The sequence below is a fragment of the Perna viridis genome, chromosome 5 (assembly GCF_037379345.1).
Source record: "Perna viridis isolate PV_CMFRI_1.1 ecotype Kerala chromosome 5, ASM3737934v1, whole genome shotgun sequence".
Lineage (NCBI taxonomy): Eukaryota > Metazoa > Mollusca > Bivalvia > Mytilida > Mytilidae > Perna > Perna viridis.
In genome coordinates, this window is record NC_142449.1 from 46018925 (window position 1) to 46044312 (window position 25388).

Below are 25388 nucleotides of genomic sequence, written 5' to 3' on the forward strand. Positions count from 1 at the left end.
GTTATCAGTATATGAATTTATTTCTTGTGTATAATTTTGTTCCTCGTGCCATTATATACAGAATTATACGTCAGGGTTGAATACAATGTACTTAATTGTTTTATCTTACAGTCTAACTTTTTATTATGACACATCATTATTATATTATATATCATATTATAGAGTGTCAGTAAAACAATTGAAAATATCAACTTACTTCATAAAATGTTTGGATTTGTTGGCATACTGCAAAAATCTTTGATACTTACCTAATTTTATTGGAACAAATTTGGGGCCAATTGGAGTTCTTTGACACTCATTAACGACACACTTCCTAAGTCTTCGTTTAGCACCAAATTTATGGCACTTGTTTTTACCTCGACATCCTGAGAAAAAAAATTCACATGTATCCTATCTCATTATTTTCCTTTAACCGAAAACATTTATTGGTCAGGTTAGAATAAATAGCCATTTTTATTGTTTAAATCAGCTGCATTTCTAAGCTTTCTGTCGCATTTCATGCATTCATCACTTCAGTGTTCGCAAGGCAAAGAAATATATTTGAGTACATCTATCTTAGTGAAAACAGCCATTACAACTTTTTAATCTTATAACAATTCTAACCATGAGAAAATCAGATCGTTACTTACATTTTATATACACACCCTAAAATGTTCAGAAATTCCACTGGGTGATATGCAAATTTAAATAAACATCTGGAATCGCATAATAATTTCTAGGGTGTATAACTAATTCTGAATTATAAATGTTTAAATACTGCACACTGTAAATACAAAAATATTCCAAGGTTTCGAAGCTAAACAGTAGTACTTACCCCATACAAAAGATCTGACAACTGGTAATCCTGTCTTTTTACTAATGACACATTTAAACTTCTTGCATTTCTCGTCATTTTTCCATTGTTTTCCCAAAGGAATACATTGCCCTTGGAATTCACATTCTGTAAAAAAGTTGTTCGTGTGGAAAAGTAAGAATACCAGATGGTAAATCAGGGGAAATTCGTGGACGGACAAACCATTGGTGGGAATCCCAATAAAACAACGAAGGAAGGACTAGTCACAAAACGCAAATAAATTTAGAAGTGAAGGCAGGAACGCAAGCTCCGCACAGCGTCTGATATCCTGAACTAACTCTAAACGCTGTGGCCAGTCCTCTCAGAATACAAGAATTACGCAAAGTAGAGACAAAGTAAATGTCAAACGTTCGATTTGTAAAATGCCTGAGAATTTCGGTTAGTAATAGAGGAAATGAACATCTGTCGCTGGAGCTTGGCAGGAACATGCAAAAGAAGCACGTAGAACTCACTGCGGACAGTGAATAGTTTATGTATGTGTTGCTCGTTGGAAATCATGTTGGTTGAATAAGAAAGAACAATAATTATAGTTTTTATATACTTTTGATACCACTAGTTCAAAACACCACACGATTCTCATATTTTCAGGTGAATTGTTTGTATAGATAAAGAGCTTATATAAATTTTATATAATATCATAATTGGTTGTTAATATGTGTGTTAATCCAAACTAAACCTTGGTGTATCAAACAGATACCAGTATTGATGTTTCAAAATGGTAAATAAGAACAAATGAATATGTTGTCCTAAAGAAGACGACTGTGTTATTGTGCAAGTCGAAAATATCGAAACTAATCTGTGAAATGTTCATGAAAATTGAACTAAAAGAAGATAATTTCCTTATTGTAACTTATAAATCCACCATTTACTAGTAGGGAATTTTAATTTCCCGCGCCTATGGGTGCCGCCTGAGTCGCTTTGTAAAGTGGAGGTAAGTCATTGATTACGATGTCCGAAGCAAGCGCAATTATGGGACTTTTCCACTATGATATTTAAACCAAAAATGTACAGAAGAAGAGATTGAGGCACAACGTGTAAGCAAATGTAGACAACATTGACGAACTGCAGGATTTGGAGCTAATAGACCAGTGTGTCTGAGGAAAATTTAATGTCTACTTCCGAAGAGTGTTCGTATCGCCAGTCAAAATTTTTTTTAATATTTCTCTTTTATCATTTGTGCAATCGTAAGTTTAACCAGACAGCATGTTTTGGCGATTAAAAATCAGGGTCGTAGAAATATTTAAGGAATATTCTTTGTTTACATATTAATATGCAGCATTTTGTCATTACCAAACTGACTTAATAACGTCACGAGCTTATCGGAAAAAAATCAATATTGTCTGTTCATGCCATTCCGTAAGATAGAAGAGTTCTGCAAGATGGCTATCCACATATATTTCAAAGATTCCGAATTCTGCATAGCATTGTGCATTTTACAAAAGCGCATTTTGATTTAAAGGTTATTTTTTTACTTTACATGGGTATGATTTATCATAAAAGCCGAACTTAATGTCAAAGTGGTCTTTCTTTTTAAGTTCATGACTTACCTGATCAGGATTCATGCATTTTAATTTGTTTTGTCCAATTGTAACTCAAATCAGACATTCAAAATTTCAAAAGTCTCAAATGGTTTAACATTTTTTCTTACAGATGAAAGATTTCCCAAACTTTGTGGCAATGGTCAAACAAAGTCTTGTCAAATACATACACATATTTCAAAAAAACAATCATTACATGAATATGCCAACAGATTGTTATTTGTTTAAATCTTACTAATTCTCTATAAAATTAATCTTATTATACGCTTTATACATACGTGGATCATCCAGCCTGAATGTACCGTTCCTGGTACAGACAAACGTACTGCAGTCTTCCACCTTTTTAGCTCCAGGGAAGTAACATTTATCGTGGTCAAGGCAACCTGTAGAATAAATTCTTGATTTTATCTGTACTACAGAAAATTAGAACACTTATCATTTTGATTGAGTTATAAAGCTATTTTTACAATGGCTAAAATATATTAAATTTGCTTTCACTGCGATTTTGTTCATCTTGATATTTTTGGTTCTATTCATAAGATGATCCTTTTGCTATCTGGTATGTAGTACATGTACTATTTCAGTGTTGTTCACGGAGAACTAGTAGTTGCTTAAATTACTATCTTAAATTTTAAGTAGCACTCTACATATGAATCATGGAAAATGTGATTCATGGTTGGAAAACCTACATATTTTTATTTTTGATATGTTGTTTAAAATGTCATAGTAAACAGGAAGGAACATATGGCTTTTCAGATAATTCTTGTTCCTAGGAGATAAAAATTATAAACAATGTAATGTAGAATTCAAAATTAAGGGAGGTAACTCAGTAAATACTCTAAAATACAATAGAGTCTGTTTGATTTTTAATGTTGATGATCTCCTAACAGCAGACATATTGGAATAAATAATTATATATTTTATGATATAGACATGCAAAGCAACTTATGAACAAAAATAAAAATGTGTAGCCTTTTTGGGGGGTGTATTACATATCACAGAACTTGCATGATTCTTGGATGGAGTATTACTTAATATATTTACTTGCCTCTAACTTCTTTGATTCTTGTAGAAATAAATCCATCTCCTGATTCAGACATTATACATTTGTATTTAATACATTTTTCATCGTCTATTCTGATTTCATCTAACTGCATGCATCCATCTTCTGTTTCACAGCCTGCGGATAAGTAAAGAAAATATTTTAATATTTCAATTTCAATAATCGTTGAAACTTATCGAAAAATTTAAAAGGTATATATTAACTATAAGCATATTTAACATAATTGTCATGTTTTAAACTGCATGTTTGTACATAAATGTTTGATCTAAAAGGCAATAATCATTCTCATGAATTCAGGTTTTTGTTATATAAGCAGATGCTCTCAGTTTTCAGTAGAATTCGGGTTGCTTATTCAATTTTTTTTTTTTTTTTTGTCGTTCTTGTTACTTTTTTTCTCTTTTTTTCGGTTACTTCGTGTTCTTTGAATCTTGGTTCCTTTGATTCCTTTCTGAATAAGTCTGGACGCTACCCAGTTTTGTTTTTTATTCATTTGACTTTGCTTCTTCCTTTTTAATATGTTTTACCCATATTCTTCAATTATATAACTTATGCTGACATGTTGATTCAGAAATCAACTTTCAATAACCTTACCAATCTTAGTTGGTACCAGATTTCCATTGTCACAATCGTAAGTTATACATTGGTCCTGAACAAGGTCTTTCCTGTCATTAAAACACTTGTCGTCGGCGTCCCGACAGCCTGAATTGAAAAAAAATGAAATCTGTAGGAAATTATTGATGACGGAAAAAATTTAAAATATAAGAAAAAAAAAACAGAACAGTCTTCGAATAAGAAAATCTAACAGCACTGTGACCATAGGCCTATTGCCTTAAAAATTTAGGTACTGTTCCCTGTAGTACTTATATCCAACATGCTTGCTATTGTAATTAATGCTATTGTAATTAATGCTATTGTTTACTTTCTATAATATTTTATACACTAACTTACCCATATTTGTGTAGCAAGTCTACATATTTTGAGTAAAATGCAGTTTTGTAATTGGTGACATTTTAACATAATGTGTGTGAAGTTTCAACTGTACAATTGAGAGGCAAATGCAAAGACGTCAATTTATCCTTGTAAGGCAGAAGAAAGATTCGTAATGTAAGTTTGCATGAATATTAGACCAATCACAAAATAGTATCATATGGTTTTACCGTATGTAGTTTCAACAATATCAACATCGCCATCTTCATCTGCAAAACATCCGTATCTTCGGCATGTTTTCTTGTCAAACCAGGTTTGGTTCAGGTTCTTACAATTTTGTTTCCATGGACATTCTTAAAACAAAAGCAAAACAAAATAAAAATTCAATTTTATCAATTTTGCGTCTACTGTTATTGTTGTTATAAGGAAAACTTTAATTGTAGTTACTGTGGTCGTTTGAAAAAAAAAAACAAATACTAAATGATAATGCTCTTGTTTCAACGAACCTATCTTTGAGAATATTTTCAATCAGATCATAAAGTACATGAAAGATATAAAACATAAAATAAGTACTCGTGTTATTATTAGGTGAAATAAGTACTTATTTGTTACAGTAGTCGGTAAATATGCTTTAAAGTTTTGACAAAAAAAAGAACGAAAAATATTCAATCCAGCAGCTTACTTGAGTCAATAATTTGGAAACCTTGTCCATTTGGCATACACTCATAAGTCTGGCAATCCTTGATGTAAGTATCACCTGGAGCTTTACATTCACCTTCCTCAATACAACCTGTTAAAATTTCATTTCAAATCTCACTAAAAATCTTAATAAAGACAATATTCAACAAACACTTTTCATTCAACTGGTGAGGGGGGATAGGAAAACGTTTTGAAATAAGATATCAAAAGAAATCCTTTAACTGGTCCATGCTCCCAGGTTTTAGTGGAGTTTCTCATTTACTTGTGTTTCTTCTTACGTATTGTTTTAGTTACTTAATGTTCTTTGTTGTGTATGTCTGTTTTCTATGTCATTATGAAAATGGATTACATTCTTTTAATTTCCGCTAGAATCTTGGTTCCCTTGATTACTCCTTAATACAAATGGTGCAATACGTAATTTGACATTCCGTTAAGCACAGCAATACTCTTAGCTCAACAGACTATAAGGTCAGTAAATGAAATTGACGATCATTTATTTAACCCATTATTTCGCACAATGAGGCATATCTCATTGTGCCTGATAGGTAACGAGGCAAGTGTCTCCACTTAAAATGATTCTCGCGGTTATCAGTTGTGTCGGGGCCGCGTGATGTTTTCCTTGTGTATTTTGTTTTATCTTTCTCTTTTATCTGTCACCTGTCATCGGTGCTTTCTACTTTATTTATTGTTATTATGAATTGTGGGATTGCATTATTGCTGATTTAAATATATACCACCATAACTTCACCAAACCATTACGTATTTAATAGCTCACTTTTACCGCAACTTGGAAATAATCAATACAGTAAGATATAACAATGATTATATCATAGTACCTATAACTATCTAATTACACAGACAAATGTGCCACACACGGTAATCATATGGTGCTCGATTCGTATGATAAGCATATGGTAATCATATGATAGTTAACAAATGACTCTAATATGTCAATTTTGACTTGGAAACATGACATTCATATGTTTGTGAAAAGCATATGATCTCATATAATTATTCGATAACAGTATGTAAACCAAAACATATGATTATCATATGTAGCTCGATTCATATGACAAGCATATGTTGCAAACTATATGATTCTCATGTGTGACTCTTTTGGTCTTGTACATCTTTTTCTAACCACCGAAATTATAATACCTACCATAAGGTACAGCGCTGATATATGGTTCACCAGAGTATTCGTCCTGATCACATGATACTTGAACACAATCCACCAAATCTGTCCATACGTCACCAAACTCGTAACATTTGTCCTTGTATTGACATTCTTGAAGAAATATATATCATTTATTCATTCTTTGTACTATAATGAAATATTAGCTAAAATCTACTAATCAAATTGTGTAAACGCTTTGAAACTAATGTGAATAACTTTACAATATTATTGAAAATACACATAAGCTTATTTTGTGTGTTATTTTTTTATATATTATTTTTGTTCTTATATTTTTAAACTATTTTTTATTTTATATATCAGGAAATCTATCGGCTGTCCTTGGTCGAGTCAAACAAAATCTACCTTCCATTCGGAAAACTCCGTCGTCATAACATCTATTTTTCACACAAGAATTGGGGAGGATGTAGTAATCTCCTGGTGAAAAACAGTTACGGTTCTCGTCCTTGCAACCTATTAGTTCAAATAAAACAATAAGTTATTAAGGGTCAGTCTTTGTAAGAATCGGGCAGTGGGTGAAACATGGTATGAAAAACCTACCATTTTGAAAGTTTAATTTGACTATTTATACCATCAGAATCAAGGCAAAAGACATAGTTTTTTTCATATCAACTTGGTAAATAGAGTTATAATTTCATTGAAATGCACTAAAATGAACATTTCAAGTACAGATAACCGTGTCAAAAACTCATTTTTAACATTCTATTGAAAAAAATAAGAATAAATCGAGTGATGCAGATATCAAATAGAGATAGTATCATTCAGTGAAATAAATTGTCAGGTTGGTGGTCTTTGACATGCATGTTTCTGATTTTCCCATTTTGCCTGATTCTTACAAATACTTACTTTCTAAATGGTTATACTTTCCATGCCCATGAACACGATAAAGAAAACCCTTTATTTAACATTAAAAATAAATTCAAAAAGACAAAAACAAATGTCACCCATGGCAAAAACACAACAACAAACTTAACCAGTTTTATTGTATACCATTGTATATATGAAGTACACAAATAATTTCAAGGATGTAAATCCGTATTGGAAGATAATTCATGAGAAAAGTAAATAGTGTATACTCAAGCTGCATGATAAGATGTATTTCTGAGTATGTGATATATAGGCATTCTAACTAAACATCTTGTAATACTTTAGCTTGTTTAGGCTACTTTCTTCTCAATCCATGAAACAATTTTGGAAAATTTTGAATAAAATGGAACCAAAGAGGCGTGTGGTTTTAAACGCTAACTACGAATGAAGTCCTACCGTATTTTCTTAGCTGTACAACGGCACCAAGAGCATCATCAGCCTTACAGTAAACATGTTTACATCTCTTCTTGTCAATCAACTCATCTCCAATTCCATAACAATTACCGTTAAATTCACATTCTGTTAGAAAATAATGTGGATATCAAGTATCATAGGAAAAATATGCAACGTACATTTTCAAATATTTGTTATATGGATAGAGCTATCATAAAAACATTAAAAACATAGTTTGAGAGCAGAAGATAAAACTCATAAAAGACGTGTGCTTACATATTCTCAACATTCCGTATATTCCTGGAAAAAAACACATCAACATATGTGTTGATACTGGTCCTAAATACATGTTGCAAATTTCTTAGAAAGTTTCAGAGCACACAATGATGATGTTCAAGGGTTCAATTAGCCTCCGTTGGATAAATTGGGTATGTAAGTCTCGTCATGTGACTACGTGGTTTTACGAGAATTGATCCTAACATATCCTATAAAGGATTACTTTTGATAGTCAACATCAGGATTGACAAAAACATTAAACTTCCTATCATTCATAGGTACATGTATATCATACATTTATAATTGTCTCAGACGAAAGGACGCTAGGGTACATATTTTAAAAATAAACTTAAGAACATGGGTCATTCCCAACTAGGTTGGTTCTAATGATAGTGAATTTTATAAAGATTATTAAGGAAAAAATCATTTATTTTTAAAGCAAACTACTGTTAAGGAATGTGTTCATATTCTTAGACATTTTATTTCCTTTTCTTTTTAATTTTTTTTTCTAAATGGTCTACTTAACATCTTTTCGACTAAAGTAAATATTCATATTCAAATCTGCAAGATATAAAAGAATCTGAATGTTTTTAAATACATGTATAATCTACCTTAATCGCTGCTACTCTAACTTGATATTATTTTAAAAAGTCCCTTGATTGACTCTTTCAAAGTTCAAACTTACTAGCGTCAACTCTCTCCAATTTACCATCTGCTCTACACTGGAGTGTCATGCAGTGGTCCACGAAACTTTGTCCGGGTTTTAGGCAGTTTCCATCATAGTCGTGGCATTCTGTAACATCACATAAACCATGTTCTTATATAAAAACGTGACCGTGATAAATGATAAATAAATCTCATCTTTTTCCTATTACATAAAATGTGTTTCTAGAAAAGAGAGGACGCTTACCCTTCCATGCACCTGATCCATGTTCCCAGTTTTAGTGGAATCCGGACTGCTCATTTGCATTTGTTTCCTTGTATGTGTGATTTTTTGTAATTTTATGTTATTTGTTGTGTGTGTCTTATACCTGTTTGGTCTTTATCATAAGAAAATATGCTTTTAATTTACGCTCGTATCTTGGTTCTACTTGGAAACTCTTTTAAAGTCATCGTAACTATAGATTGATACTCAGTTCGTCATTTTTCGCTTGGTATTAATTTTGTTTAGGAGTACTCGAAGAAAAATATGAGTCATGTTAACTTGTAAAAGGACGAAGATAATATATAAAATTTGTTATCTATGAAATGTACTTCTAATTATTCCAACTGTTTTCTTTGTTTAATTTTTATTTCGTATTTTAAAATCTTATTTGTCCTTAATCAAAATTTTCACTTTCTACTTTCAAAATCTTGAATCCATTTTAAATGTCACTTTTATTGAAATAGCTCTTCATTTACTTTATTTCGCCTATAATGAAAAAAAAAATCTTCTTGTTGCTATTTTCCAACTCTTTTCGATTTTTTAGACATCTTGACGCATCTTGTCACTTCTAGACTCTTGCTGACACTTATTGTCACTATTTTTGTTTTGTTTTGTTTTATTTTTTTACTGAACTCAGAAAGACCTACTCTTATGGCATATCAGAGATGGAATAAGACTATATGATAAACTCATTTTAGTGAGGTAAATACTAAATTATCTTGCTCTGAAAGAAAAGTTCCACAGGAAACTTTCTGTCAGACTGAAATCAGACTCTCAGTGCTTACAAGCTATTAGGCTATCACTTTATTTGGCACTGAATTCGGTTATGAGGACCTCGTCCTCTATAATTCAATGAACGGTGAACCTCACGTCATGATCGTGTGGCAATAAAGTGTAGCTTTAGATTGACCAATAGTAATATTTCTTCAGAAACTATGTTTTCCTCAACTTCCCTTTTTTATATCACTACTTGCCTAGGTTTTTCTCTATATATGTTTCAACCATGTCTCCGGATGATTCTGCCATCAAACACCCGTACATTGCACACTCCCCTTCTAATCTCCAAGATCCCCCAACAGGATAACATTGACCATCAACCTCGCAACCTTGAGAACAAAACCACACGTAGAAAAGTACAATCAAGGACTTGAAAGAGCGGCGAATAAATATACTAAAGATTGACTAAAATCAAAAATAAATAACAGTAATGATTTTTTTTTCTTTTTATTACTTGATTTATTTGTAAATTCATATAATTTTTTGTCATTTGCTATTTAAATTACTTAATTACCCTTATTCTAACTTTTCCTGATATGTTATTAACCATTTCTTGTAAAAATCAATTAAAACAAACTAAACTTGATTTTACATTGCCGACTTAGTTTTGGGAACCGTTTGGAGATCTTATTACAAATCTTTTGGAATACGGTTGTAGGATATAATTACCTGCTTCTATGAGTTTTAGGTTGCCGTTATTGTCACACTCGTATTTGATACAACCTTGCCCTACTGTGGCTCCTTTAGCGGTACAACCTTCATCCCCTTTACATCCTGAAATGGAGGAGAAGCTCGATAAAATCTAATATCGTTCTTAGATTGAAACAGACATTGTGCTTTATACTTTGTAGTATAATTAAGTACAATTCCGTGTAGTAATCAGGCAAATGGTGATACACTGATCTTATATTTTTTTAAGAACGGTTTGATAAAAATGACGTAGTAGAGATAGATTGGAATGAAAGGTTATATTAAGAATGAAAATAGCCAAGATTTTTTTTTAGCTTACATGTACATAAATATATATATTTAAAAAATAACATTTCATATGATTCAGCTTTTGTTCACTATCCAAGACATGTACTGCAAAATAAATATGGTTTGCGTAGAAGGAAAATCAAAAGATTTCAAGGAAGCTACCTTACTTCTATCCCATGCCAGATTCTAATGTGTATTTGTGCAAAACATCTATATTTCAGATAGTAAAATGTAATGAAAATACGCAGATATGGTGAAAAAGTGTGACACATATTCTCCGGAAAACAAATTGTATTCACCATACAAGAACTTGCTTTCAACTTACAGCCTTGATCAAAATATATATCTCTATAGAGAATAAAAATGTGGTATTAAAGTATAGACAGTTGAATTTGCGGGCTTCTTCATTAGGTTGCTAAAACACTGGTTAATTATTGAGTGCATCACCTGAATATAGCTGAAATGTTGCTGCTCGGGCGTAAAACCCCAACAATCAATCAATCATCCTATTATATCTCACCTGCTATTCTCTCTTTAACTACAAGTCTGTTCTGCTTCTTTGAAAAAGCACACACAAAATTGGTACAAGTACTTTCATTCAATACTTTCTCGTTGTTTTTCAGGCACATTCCATTGTATTCACAACCTGGAAGAATGAACATGTGTATATACTATATACAACTGGTATGTTGTAGAAGAAAGGAACGAATAAAGGATTTCAGTTGTGCTTAAATACAAACATTGCAAAGGTTAAACGGCATACAAGAAGTCAAGCTACAAAAAAACTTGTATAAATGTATACCGTTATTATATTTTGATCCTCGACCTAATACTTTTTTATTAAATAGGTCAGAAAGTGCAGCTTTTGTCCATTTTAAAAGAAAAGGGCGATAACGCCTGCAAGAATTTATCATAAAAAATGCACATCCAAAATGTAATAGTATTCGCTACATACATTGTGTAACTTTTTGTATGTTTTTACCCAAGTTCTTGCAAACAAAAAGTACAACAGTTTCAAACCAAAGTAGTTCTAACCCCTGGAAACCTTCCTCTGAGTCTAACACTGACGGTCATATCTATCTTTTAATAGTACTGACCTTGTGACACAAGCATCATGTCATAACCCATGGAAGCGTCGTCATAGCTACAGACAAGCTGATCACACACTTCTGTTACCGATTCACCAAGAGGTACACAATCGTCATTGTATTTACATGCTGCAATGACAGAATATTACATATATATATAAAGCAACGACTGTCCTGAATGTCAATGATATCACTATTACTATGATTTTTTATTTGTATTCCTCAAATTTCATTACATGCAGTTTTTTAACAAGATTACACTTCCTGTCCAGTGAAAAAATGTCCATGTCATCTTATCTTTCTTTCAAACAATAACAGTATGATAAATTACGAAGAAAGGGGTGAGATATGCCTTAACAAAACCCCGAATAAACACCATACATGACTTTGCCAAACAGCTTCTAGCGTCACTATTATTTCAAGGCATTATAAACATGTTTCAATTCAACACCGGCCTAACCTTTCCAAATTTTAAGTACCATCCTGTTTAAGAATCGGGCAACCAGTGGCACATTATTTGGTCTTTACAAACTTAGAATCTATACAAACACTTTTATGGTTATTTTTTGAGTTTATGAGATATAAATACTTGAAAAATGCAATGAAATATGTGCAGTTTGACTTAGAGATCGTCGGCAAGTGGAATTCAATCGGAAGTGGGATATTGCCACATGGAACCTTCTAAATATTCCGCGGTCTGTTCTCTTTACCCTCCCTCTTTTCCACCTTGCAAATTTACGTTAGTATATCGCACCGCCACCGATCAATATGTGATGCTTTATTTTCAGTAAGAGATGGAAGTATCATGACATCAAAGCTTTTGTAATATTTGTTGAATTGCAATATTTCTATGATAATGTGCTTATTTTAAACTGTTTTAATTTTGTCTTGGCGAGCAGGACTATTTTTTCTAATGGACCTGACGCAAGTCAAACACGGTACCTCCAATAACCGAAAACAATATGGCGTCGGAAGAACAAGTGACTAATTTAAAAGTACTGACGCCATATTGATTTTTACAGACTTTCGTTAGATATCTAGAAAGTGCTTGAATACTAATAACAAAACTTATTTGCAAGTGTGTTTAAATAACACAGTGAGCAATTATACCACCCAAAAACGTGTTTTATTGAGGTTTTCGGATTTTCAATCTGGTTTTCGGTTAACACCGAGGTTGCAACCCGGTCAAACATTCACAAGATGCCGGAAGCTTTTAATGACGGATTTTTTGGACCTGCAATGTACAACGTTGTTAGTATATTGTTAATGTCTACCATTACAAGATGGGTCCTGTAGGTTAGAAAGTGTTTATTTTTTGTCAATCTTACCAAGGAGTTAAATGTAGACTACTATCGTGACTATAAAAATCTATTGAGAATGTCGGGAATTTCAAATAACGGATTTTCGGAACTGCAATGTACGCTTTTGGGGATGTACTAAAAACGTAAGTATAGTTTCAATGTTTATGATTACAGTGAGGGTGCGGGGGAGTGAGTTTGTATCCCTCCTTTTTATGGAAATATTATAATTTCTATGTGTAAAATTTACAAAAATGACAAATAATGTCTTAGCACCCTCTTTTTTCTGAGGAACCCAAGCTGCCACCCCTCATTTTCAAAGTGTGTGGATCCACCTGTACCAGATCCTGAAGGTTTGAAAGTGTTCTATGTATAGTGTTTGTAAATTACTGGTATTTTTGTGAACAATTTTGATAAAAATATTTTACATATGCTAAGAGTTTTCAAGTTGTTCTATATTTTATACACATTGTACTGTTAAGTACATGTAAATCATATATATATATATAATATATTTAACATTAAGTCATGCGACAAAGAAAAAAGGGGAGCAATTAAAATCTAATCTGAATTAGATTGGGATGAAATGAGGCCACTTGGCATATTTATCACATTCAGCAGTTGACCTTTATGTAGTAAAAAAAGGGAAATCTAGTAAAAATTAAGTATTTATATGTAGCCAAACACACTTTTAGAGCATAAAGAGTCCTCGCTTATGAACTTTCTGCTGAAAATTTTCCTAAATATGTTAAAAATGATTTGATTACATTTTGATTGTATTAGAAATTGTTCCATTCTCAAATTTTCAATCATTATCATTGTGGCTGATCTATATCACACCCCTAGACCTATATCGCATATCCTATATCACACCCCTAGACGTATATCGGATACCCTAAAACACAAGCCTAGGCCTATTTTGTGTACCCTTAGGCCTATATTGCATACTGTACAAATCTTTATCACACCCCTAGACCTAAATGGCATACTGTATATCACACCCTTAGACCTACAATGTACATGTATATCGCATACCTTATATCACACCGCTGGACAATATCGCACCCTTAGTCATACATGTACATAATGATATATGCACATCATATACTGCATATCACTACCCTAGACCTATATACCAGAGTTCAATCTAAAGCAAAGTGTCATGGCGCGGCGCCATGCCCTTTATTCCAGACGCCATGCCCCTTTTCCAATACGCCAAATGCCCTTTTCGGTCGCGAAAATGTGCCCGTTAGAATTTAAGCTCTCTCAAAACCACAAAAATTCGCCGCCATTTTTGTTTATCTAACCAACTTTCAGGTTAAATTTAACACAAAACCACCTAAAAACTCTGAAATCGAACCCCTAATTCATGTTTCAATCTCATTTCTTTAATTTATAGAGTCATTTATCTGACAAAAGGTGTTAATTGCTGTCTTAACAGGTAAGGGTGTGTTTTAGGACAGGTAAATAATCTCCGACGAGAAATCAGCTGAATAAGGTTTGACAATTAGAAAATGAATCCCGATTAGATCTACCACTATTTTATGAACATCCAATCATGTTCTAAAGATTAAATACTACCCCCACTTTACCCTACCGATGCACCTGGTCCATGCTTCCAGTTTTTAGTGGAATCCGAGTTGCTCATTTCCTTTTGTTACTTTATATGTATGATTTTAGTAACGCTATGTTCTTTGTCGTGAGTGTCTGTTTTCCATGTCTGGTCTTTGTCCCTTGGTTACATTCTTTTGATTACCGCTATAACAATAATTCCCTTGATTACTCTCTTAAAAGTATCAAGGTTTATACAGAATGAGTTACCTCCCCTGCAGTCTTCATATTTCCTGTAATTTCAACAATACAGTACTTTTCCCAAACGTTATGTTTGCAATAGTTAAAAGAAATACTATTCCTTCCAAATAGTGAGATTATAGAAATTCAGTATTTACATTCTCGAATATTTGTTACATTTCCTAATAGTGTGCACCTCAAGATATGCATTCAGTGAAAAGTATGAGTTATCCAAGTTTCCCTCAATCCGTGCAGGAGAAAGTTGCATAGCATCATGCTGTCACATATTCCTCATACTTTGGCCCCAAAATATTCCTTGAACTGTGGAAGTAGAAGTCCATCTTCAACTGACATTAATGACAAGAAGGAAATTGGGTTCAATGTATGGAATTTAAAATAGGTTTGGATGAATCAATCACAAATACAAACTTTAATATATTATAGTGCATGCACAACTTGTTCAACCTAAAAAGGCCCTTTAATGCTATAGCGATTTCTCATTGGTACATTACTACAGTAAAATCCATGCAGTTTGCAAAATATGTCCTGAAAATGTCGATTCACATGTTGTCCCATGTAAACCCCCATGGGTACTTTCAAAAGTTGGCAGGTATGTGACTTTCTCGAATTAAGTTTTAGTTCAAATAAAAAGGTTTTAATTCAGATGTTTCTTAGATTTTTTAAATTGTATAACAATTTTTAAACAAATCAAAGTGCCCTAAAAATAAAACATTGCGACAAAAAGTGCCCTTTGAGGAAAAAATTACCATGCCCTTTTCTAATCCTAGATTTGATACTAATATATGGCATACCTCATATCACACCCCAGAACTACATTGCATACCCTATATCACATCTCTAGACCTACATTGCATACCCTATATCACACCCCTAGACCTATATTGCATACCTTATATCACACCCTACACAGAACACACTTGAAGTATAATTAAAACATATGTTTTAATGAACATGACATGCCAAAATCTGTATCTGATGCGGTATACCTATATCACCCTGCGACCAATAGCCCTAAGTGGATTGACTTAGGAGTCTTGCATGTGTTGATACCGCATGTGATACAGATTTTGGCATGTAATATTCAGTATAGAATGTACATGTGTATTATATCCATATACATGTAAGTCATAATTAATTATCAATATGGTTCTTTTAGTGCATTATCAAGATATACATTTAGAATGCAGATCTTAGAGTTAAATACAGGATTTTCATGACACATGAAAAACACAGTCAATTAGGTTAGAAATTCTATGTCCATGAAAGTGCATTGAAAATATGATGAATATCAAGGCACCCAAAAGTAGATCTTTCCTAAGAGCTGATTTTCATGGACATTCATACATGTACAATGTGTTAGGTAAGTGAAGGTATACATAAGTTTGTTCATATACAATAACTCCCAATGTACACAATAATTAAAAATTTTCAGAACTGGTGATAGGTCCACTAGGACAGTTGTCATATGTTTTCAACTCAGGGCATAATCTAGACAACAATGACAAGGACAAGCTTTAGTAAATTATGTTTGAAAACTAACAATATTGACATATTTGTTCATTTAATCTATTACAAATCACTGTCAAAGAGAGCAAAAACAAGGAGAAGTTTTTTGCTCATTTCTCCCTTTAGATTAGGCCCTTGGTCAACCTAGCTCCCCTAGCAAACTGGATTCCTTTCTAATTCATGCATCGCCAACCCAAAATTTCAAAGTGTGGGTTTTTCCTTACTTTGAAAATCCATCTAATATTGATAGTCAGTGATTCACAGTGGAGATCATATTTTTTTTAAGAAATGCTGCTTTAGGTGTATAGTGTCAAGTACCAAAAACAATAAAGGAAAAGAAGATCCATTAATACATTAATAAACAAGCAGTATATGCATTTCATTAAAACGGATGGTTCTCTTTAAAATGACTAAGTTTTTGATCGGTTTATTTAGCTTGCAATTTGGTTACATGAATATTTATGAGATCTACCTTGACTCAGTGCCTCAGCACTTTGATTTTTTTCTACATATGCCACACGTATAAATTTTAGTCTTATAATTACTTAAAACTTGGGTAGAAGTTTACAGGTAATCGAAAAAATTATATCATTAGTATTTGTATAACTTGATGATAATACCTGTCTTTACTGGGATAAAACTAGCATCCATAATTCCATTAAACTCTGATGCAGTACATTGATACGTAACACAGTGTTCCTCATATGTGTATCCTATTGGTCTACAGACACCGTCAGGACCAACACATTCTGTAAAATACAAACGAAATATGTTTACTTCATTACCAACTTTGTTAAAAGACTATGAAATGTAATTAAAAAAAAGTATTGTTGTTCTTTAAACTGAGGCACCCACACGCACAAACAAATCATTAAAATATCGACAGTTATATATAGTTTAATGATCTGAAAATACGCTTATTATAAAAAGATAATGAATAGCCCTTATTTGTAAACATTAACCAAAAAATGAAAAATGAAATGAAGAAGAAAGCTGTATATATACAAATAACAAACAGTTAATTGTCAGCGCATAACAAATTTAACAAGAACAAAATTAAGATTTTACCTTTATCAACCATGACATATTCGCCATAAATTTCGTTATCAACCTCGCGTCTTACACATTTTCGACGGGTGCATGTTTTATCATCCTCTACTATTTTATTCTCGTCCATACATTCCCCGTCTACCATACATCCTGTTGATTTTAAGAAGAGAATGGTATTTCAAAACAGTTCGTGCTATTGTGTATCAAACAATGTTATATGTTTAAAAAAAAAAAAAAACTCCAACTCAGTATTGAATATATTTTGGCTAGCCATCATACAAATAACTTCTTTATGTAAATGAAGTGTAAGTATTCGAAAGAATCAGGCAAAATGGGAAAAAAATCAAAAACATGCTTGTCAAACCCCACCGATCTGACAATGTAATACCACTCAAGGATACTTTCTCTATTTGAAAAGACTGTTATTTGATCTCTGCACCACTGGCTTTGTTAAAAAAAAAAATCAATAAAATGTTAGAAAAATGAGGTTTTTGTCAAAGTTATCTGCACTTGAAATGTTCATTTTCAGTGTGTTTCAATTAAATTGTAACTCAATGGTCCAGCATGATATGGAAAATTTTGTCTTTTTTCCTTGATTCTGATGGCGATAATAGTCAAATGAAACTATCAAAATGGTTTTTTTATACCATGTTTCACCCACTGCGTCATTCTTACAAGGACTAACAATTAAATTGTCAATTTTAGAGACTAAGCAAAAACTAGAAAAGTTACTTTATGATTTCAGACAGAGATATATATGAATAAGAATGTAAAATTGGGGGAAATGTTTTATGATTAATATCAACCATGGAGCATACCTGAATTGACAAGGCTGTAATCGTAGTCCGTACACGTATCTCCAATACAATTTCCGGCTTTGGAACATTTAAACTTGTTACATTCAAATATTTTTTCTTCGTCCCACTTTATACATCTTCCTCTTACAGTGCAACCTTTCAAAACACAAGTCAGAAATCAGAACTATTTGGATAGTTAAAATAATAAAAAAACAATTTAAAAAAAATAAACCACCTTCATGAATACCGTGCCGTGTACCTATGTAGTAAACAAGGTATACTAGAGATGTGTTTCCATAGTAACGAAATTCAAAAAAAGAACGAAAAATATATGTATATGTTCTTCCTCTTACTGACTTTGATTGGCGGTTATTCAAAAACTTTCAGCAGATCACTTTCTGTCAACGGAAATCAGACCCTCGGTGGTTCGAAGGTCATAGGTCAAATTCATGTTATGAGAACCTCGTTTTCTATTAACGCTGTGAAACCCCACCTTTATAACCGATTCTCCTCCATTTACCATCGGTACATTTAAATGTTCTGCATCGTTTCTCTGCAACTTCTCCCTCCTCATTGCATGGAGAACCTATAGGAATACAACCGAAATCATAAACTGTGCCTATACTTCATCGCATTGCAAATACTTTCACTTCAAATTTCTAAATATTACGCTCTTACATGTAACTGGGAAACTTTGAACTCGACAGCATTTTTTTATTTAATTACCTTCACCCTTAACCTCGAAGTATAGATAAAAATTGTGGTCCCACAACTGCTTTCTTAGTATGCCGGCAATACGACCTTTTTAAAATATATTATACATAAGTCTTACGACTATCGTACCTATAATTAAATATTGTCATTGCGATTTAATTATGTTTACCTTGATAAAAAAAAATAAATCGCGGCAAAATATTGGCCTGGTCATCCCACTCAATCTAATAACATCAGTAAATATAGATTGTATTGTGGTTAAAAATCTATTGGCCTAAAAATAATTTCACAAGAATAAAATTAATTATTAGCCAGGCCGATATTTTTACCACAATATAATCATTTTTATCGAGATAAAATATTCATTTTATCGAGATAAAACTTTATATTGAAGTGAAAATATTTAATAGTGAGTATGATGGCCTACTATATACAACAAGCTTTGACGCGTTAAACACTCTGATTTGCAATTAATTATTACTTAAATATTTCTGTATACATAGTATATATTCAATACAATCATCATAAGGTTGAGATAGATGTGGCAGTGATTGACAAATCGAACAGACCCTGTTATATACTAGCCCGAAAATTTTATTGTGCTAGCTCACAGAAGCAACAGTCCGCATCCCACCCCACTCGGATACATTATTCTAACTCTCAGCCATCTATGGTCACTCTATCACGCTCTATCTTCCATACTGTATGCTCGGCGGAGAAGGTTCAATAGTCTTTGGTGTAACTCGGCCGGTGATCGAACTCAAGACCTCCGTTACTCAGGACGAGCACGCTAGCCTTAGACCATAGAGGAAGTTAATAGTTATTAAAGGTTATAGTTTATCAAGTAGACTCTCATTTGTTCATTTTTGTACATTGTCTGTGTTTTCTATTCCTTTCTCAATGTTGTTATGCTTGATTCTTCCTCAATTTCAAGTTTTAAGTTCTATTCTTTCTAAGTATCAGGCAAAATGTGTTAAAGTGTGGCACACGAAGAAATAACTTCAGGGATTTTTTGCTTTATTCAAGTGTTTATACCTTATAACCACTATAGATAAGTATCAAAGTGTTTGTAAAGTTTGCCTTTTAAGGTATTGAAAGGTCAAATTCGGTTGAAATGCGCTATGGATAAATGGCGGGGAATTTTCCACACTTTTCACAATATCAGCAGCCAAAAAGTATCTATATCACTGATGCTTCAGGATTAATTTTAACAGTTTTTCGATTGTTTTCAAGATGTACAATATTGAATAAATTGAGGCCAAAAAGACCATAATTGAAAAAAAAAAGATGTATCACCCATTTCTTTCGGCTTATCTGTTGTTCTCTTTATACAAAACTTACCCTCTCTAATGACTGAGACCTCTTCGATAACTGAAATATAGAACCATTCATTGTTATTATCATTTTTCAAAAGGTCGTTTACATGGAAAAAGTCATTAACTGTACAAAGAACTCGACTTCCAGTTTTATTGATGTCCATTCATAGTTGCTTTTTAATAAACAAAAATTACAAAGTTCAGTAAACCTTGATCATTACAAAATAAAAAAAAATATGAAATTGTCCATTCGAACTCCTTCGTATTGATATTTTTTTTCAATGCATTAGAAAGAAAGTGGATTGAAAAAAACAAGGTTATTAGTAGGTATTCGTTCAAATGATAATTACTTGGACATATTTTTTTGAAGATCATTTCTTCCAACTTAGTAAGAGATTCGTAGTCTTTTAACATCATGGTGTAATCATCTGCAGGTTCAGAAACGATGCCACGGATTTCTGCCGGATCATTTTCCACTTCCCTTCCGATACCAATACCAAAAATATAAACGCCATTATTTTTTAATTGTTTCGCAGCTGGGATAGTACTTGAGCTGTTTATATTTGATTTTCCGTCGGTGATTATCACAATAAAGTTGTCGACATTTTCTCGGTCGCCATTTTTTTCCTTGAAAACTCTGTTATATGCTTGATCTAAAGCTCCTGCTGTGTTCGTTGCGCCCGCCAAGTAATCAAGTTCCTTTTTAAAGTGATTCCTTATATCTTCCGAAGTGTTATAAGTGTTCAAGAAGAACTCCACTTCGACATTTGTTGAAAAGGACACCGCTGCAACACGAACGGCACCATCGTCGACTGACGAATGGGAAGTGAAGTCATCCAGGAAACTCTTCAGTTCCCGGAAGTTACCGCTGCCAATACTGTTAGAGGCATCAATGATGAATACTAGGTCAATTTCTCCCATTATACAAGCAGGTTCTAAAAATAAAGTCAAATAATAAAAGCTAGAACATGTAATTAGGTAGCAGTCTTTATAAAAATTAGACAGGAGGTGATTCATGCATGTCAAAAACCCACAGAAGTTACTTTAATTTCTCATTCAGAAACAGTAACAGATCACATAATTAGTCTTAGTTTGTCATTTGGTTGCTGCTCGTTCAAATAAAAATGATACGAAATTGGCACTTTGCAAGAGTTATCGTTCTTAATTGTGTTTGATTGGTTTAAGTGGGAGATAAATGTATGGTTTTCTCAAATACAGAAAGGACTACCATAACAAAACTATAGCACATGTAGGCCTATTTAGCATCATTTGTTCAATTTTTTTTTCTACATCATGAATCACCTCTACTATAAGCAGTGTCTAGATTCCTTACATGAATTGACTGGTTCTTAAATGCTTCAAGATATCATGAAACGCATCAAATGCAAACGATGTTTTTTTTTTTTGGTCTATGTATAAATTTTAAATGACCATAGTCCAATATATATATACATTTTGTAAGATATGTATTTGGGCAAAGACTGAAGATCCATCTCCATCATTAGTCAACCAATTCATGCCACGCGTCAGTTATATATACAACCTTTTTTTTTATCATATTTTTGTATCAAAAGTGCAACAATCGAATTAAAAACTAATATTACTGATGTGATCTGTAGCTCTTTCTGAATTAGAAATTATATGAAGTTTTAGGCTTTTTAACAGGTATCTATCATCTTATGTCGTAAGACTTTTTCTTAAGTACAGAAAGATTTAAGTAGCACTTCAGCTAAGAATCATGCAAAATGTGATTCGTGGGTAAAAAGCCTACATATTTTTATTTTTGATATTTTGTTTGAAATTTCATAGTAAACAGAAATGAACACGTGGTTTTTCATATAATCTGTGCTCTTAGGAGATAAAAAGTATATAGAATGCACTGTAGATTTCAAAATTAAGGGAGATTACTCTATAAATGGTGCTCAAATACAATAGAATCTACTGTATTTTCAGTGTCGATTATCTCCTAAGAGCAGGCAGATTTGAATGAATATTGACACATTTCATAGTATAGACCCATAAAACAACTTAATTATAAAAATAAAAATATGTAGCCTTTTTTGGGGTGTATCACATTTGTCAGATTTTGCAAGATTCTTACTAAGACAGCTACTTAATCTTTAAGTCATCTAGTTTTTACTATGATTTCATAAAAATATCATAGTTTAACTTTCGTGGTGTACGGCACATTATCGAGTGAAATTGGCCCCTTAATTATCCGGAAAATGGGAATTTATCCTTTTTGTTTCAACTCTTCGTCATGTACATGTATAAATTGTGCTTTTGTGATTTACACATTATTAACCGCCACTGACGGTTCGTGAAATTCATATGCAATTGATAAAACTAGATGCTGCTTGAAATTAATATGATAAAGCATTGACAAAATGTTTATAATACAAATGATACAATCAATATGTACATGTGGTTGTGAATAACCAAAATATGGTCACCCGTCGAGAACGTTACAAGATTTCACTCATGCGCGAAACAAGTACCACTTCCGTCGTTTAAAAATTGTTGCTTTTTTCGGCACTCATAATAATAATACTTTATTTGTTCACTCTTGGCAATAAACTATCCTGTATTTGATAAACCAATCGATCTGGTGGGATTGTTTTGTGATTATTATGATTTTGCAACAAAATTTTACAATTGTAAGCATGAACTATTCAACCTTTACAGATATACGACATTCAAGAAAACATTTTAAAAACTCCATTCCCTACCAGACACCTTTATTGTTAGTTGTAAATGCATAAGCAATACATTATTCCTCGTGATCACTGGTAAATACTTTGACCCATCGCAGATTTCATGCGCATCTCCACAATCAGGAGATGTTAGTCATTAGTGTGTTGTTGTGTCGCTATACAATGTATTACTCTTTCGTTTAATTTTGAATCGTTCTGTTACTGTGGATTTTCATAGATTACAATTAAGTGTGTTTACACTCGGTTAAGACCTTTTGGTGATCTCTGAAAGTATTTACTACCGTTTGGCGAATTATGTTAGCGGGTATGAACTCAGGGTTTTTTAGGCAAAAGTGTGTACTGAAAATTTTGCCGATTCTAATTTTGCTGGCGTTAAGTGATACACTTAGTAAGAAAGCTCATCATTATTTTTTTCGCGTTATTTATTTTGGCGTTTTCAAACAGATCGCTAAAATACGCCAAAATTAGCATGTAGCGAAAATATACAGGGTATCTTATATTTTGGTAATAGGCTGGTGCATCTGTTACGTTTTACCATATCAGTTCTTTTTTCCTATAATTGATAAAGAGTAGGGTAAGTATTACATGTTGAATGAGGCCTACTTACGCTCTACTTGGCCATAAACACTGGCTACGGCGGCAAAAAGAAGCAGATACAAACGAGACATTGTACACCTGAAATAAAAGTTCGTTATTTCATAAGTTATATGATTTTATGAACATTTCTGAATATAAGTTTCGTTCTTTAAAGCATGCGCAGACCACATACACCTAGGGTTGTTACTGCAATACCTATTTTATTCTGGCAACTAAATCTTATTGCGCGCTAAGACTATTTGAATTTTTTTAAGCAACCTCTCATCCTAAAAATAATATCTAAATCCGTCGCCCCCTTTACTTGGCAGAATATAGAAAAATCTACTTAATACTAGTGGATTTCTATAACACGAAGCTTAGTTTTACATGTACATGTATCTATGCTGCAAAATCTTCTACAGGCTAAAAACCACTAATTCCACTTTCCATAGGCTTCTATGCTAATTTCACAATATTCAATGGCTTCTCTGGACTTTACCTTAACTTTAACCTGCAGAGGACTATATATCAGCATGATTCTACATATGTCAGCTCACAATCCTCAGAATGGCATGTGGGGTTAGCAGACTTGCAGTGCAGTACTGGTCACCGGAAGTGAAGTGTCTATAAATAGCATGGGAAATCCCAGTGTTTTCACAAGATAGGGGTATATTTAAAAATCATTATGGAGATTAGGCTTCACATCACAAGAAGCAAAATGCACCTATAAAATGTACAGAAATGTTTTTCCTTTCAGAAACTGTTTAAATTTTTTAAATAAGATGAGAACTTTTTTCACAGCACTATGAGGAACAGGGGTAATTTCTGCGTAGGACTATTTTTGCGTACGTTCCAAATGCTCATTGGTTGAATTGGTGGTCTGTAACCTACATGTATAGAAATCTAAGAAAAAAAAAGATTTAGCTGTGAATTTTGGCAACCTCTTGAAATACACGATACGTATACAATTTAATTTTTTTTTATGATATAAAAAAGATATTTCTAATTGTTACGTATTCATTGAAATATTGAACTGGTATGGTAATAACAATTTAATACGAAAAATTCAATATGAAGGTCGCATTAAGGACTGAAAATGCCGATTGACATCCTCATTCTTTAAAACTGATTCAAAACTTTTTTTAGTTGACATTACCACTGATTCTTTCAACAGCTGCATACAAAGGGCGATTGGCAAATGGATTGTTTTTTGAAAAATTGTCGTAATTTGCGCAAATAACAGGTACCAATATCGTACTGCTTATACCTGAGCGGGTGTACGTCAAAACATGGATGCTATAAAAATATAATGCATTTTCTTTTTGCCTCTCTACAAACTAATGTTTTGTCAAAAGATATGAACAATGACTTATAAAATAGAGCAAACATCACACTGTAAGATGAACTTTTTTAAAAGAAAATCTAACATAATACCATAAAAATGTTCCACTGAAAAGGTTGGTTTGGTGAGTGCAAAACGAAAGTGAAAGTAGGGAAAATGGGTATTTATAGTTCAAGACTACTTTTCTGTCCGATCTTTGTGGACTCACCCTATTTTCTTTGCGGGAAATTATTTTATCACATGTCCTTAGAAATGCTACATAAGTGAAAGTTTTATTGAATCAATTTACATATTTTTTTTAAAAATCCTAAAAATATGCACTTAACTATAGAAGTCTATGGGGAAATTAATACGATACTGATACCAACAGTTACAATGTAGATTCTAATTGGCACGGCTAACGTATACCCAGTAAAATACGTTACTTAAAAAAATTAGGTTCCATATTTTTTCATATAAAAAAGATAGAAATAAAAGCTATATCCCCGAGTGAATATTCAATTCATTATATTGCCGAAAATGTTTCGAGATATGTTAAATCAAATCATTTCGATATTAACAATATATTTCATCATTATAATGATATTGATATTATTGCAAGTTTACTTGTACAATGTATTTTAACGCAAAGAGAAGCTTATTTTTTGGCACAAATCAACTTTAAACTTTGAAAAAAACCCACGC

At 32.5% G+C, this 25388-nt stretch overlaps 1 protein-coding gene across 1 annotated transcript in view; it reads right to left on the bottom strand.

Moving 5' to 3' along the window:
• Nucleotides 1-23458, bottom strand: part of LOC148617930 (uncharacterized) — a 36171-nt gene extending 12713 nt beyond the window's left edge. The window contains exons 1-22 of the mRNA XM_088585613.1: nt 23394-23458; nt 20423-21007; nt 20098-20127; nt 18536-18628; nt 18064-18198; nt 17264-17395; nt 16816-16944; nt 11589-11708; nt 11012-11137; nt 10183-10287; nt 9711-9842; nt 8497-8604; nt 7539-7661; nt 6621-6728; nt 6243-6368; nt 5064-5171; nt 4612-4734; nt 4046-4153; nt 3440-3571; nt 2670-2774; nt 815-940; nt 249-365 (exon numbers count right to left, since the gene is read on the bottom strand). Coding sequence (XP_088441739.1) covers nt 249-365; nt 815-940; nt 2670-2774; nt 3440-3571; nt 4046-4153; nt 4612-4734; nt 5064-5171; nt 6243-6368; nt 6621-6728; nt 7539-7661; nt 8497-8604; nt 9711-9842; nt 10183-10287; nt 11012-11137; nt 11589-11708; nt 16816-16944; nt 17264-17395; nt 18064-18198; nt 18536-18628; nt 20098-20127; nt 20423-21007; nt 23394-23454 — 2932 coding nt within the window. The 5' untranslated portion in view covers nt 23455-23458. The remainder of the gene's footprint in view (nt 1-248; nt 366-814; nt 941-2669; nt 2775-3439; nt 3572-4045; nt 4154-4611; nt 4735-5063; nt 5172-6242; nt 6369-6620; nt 6729-7538; nt 7662-8496; nt 8605-9710; nt 9843-10182; nt 10288-11011; nt 11138-11588; nt 11709-16815; nt 16945-17263; nt 17396-18063; nt 18199-18535; nt 18629-20097; nt 20128-20422; nt 21008-23393) is intronic.
• Between the last annotated feature and the right edge of the window lie 1930 nt (nt 23459-25388).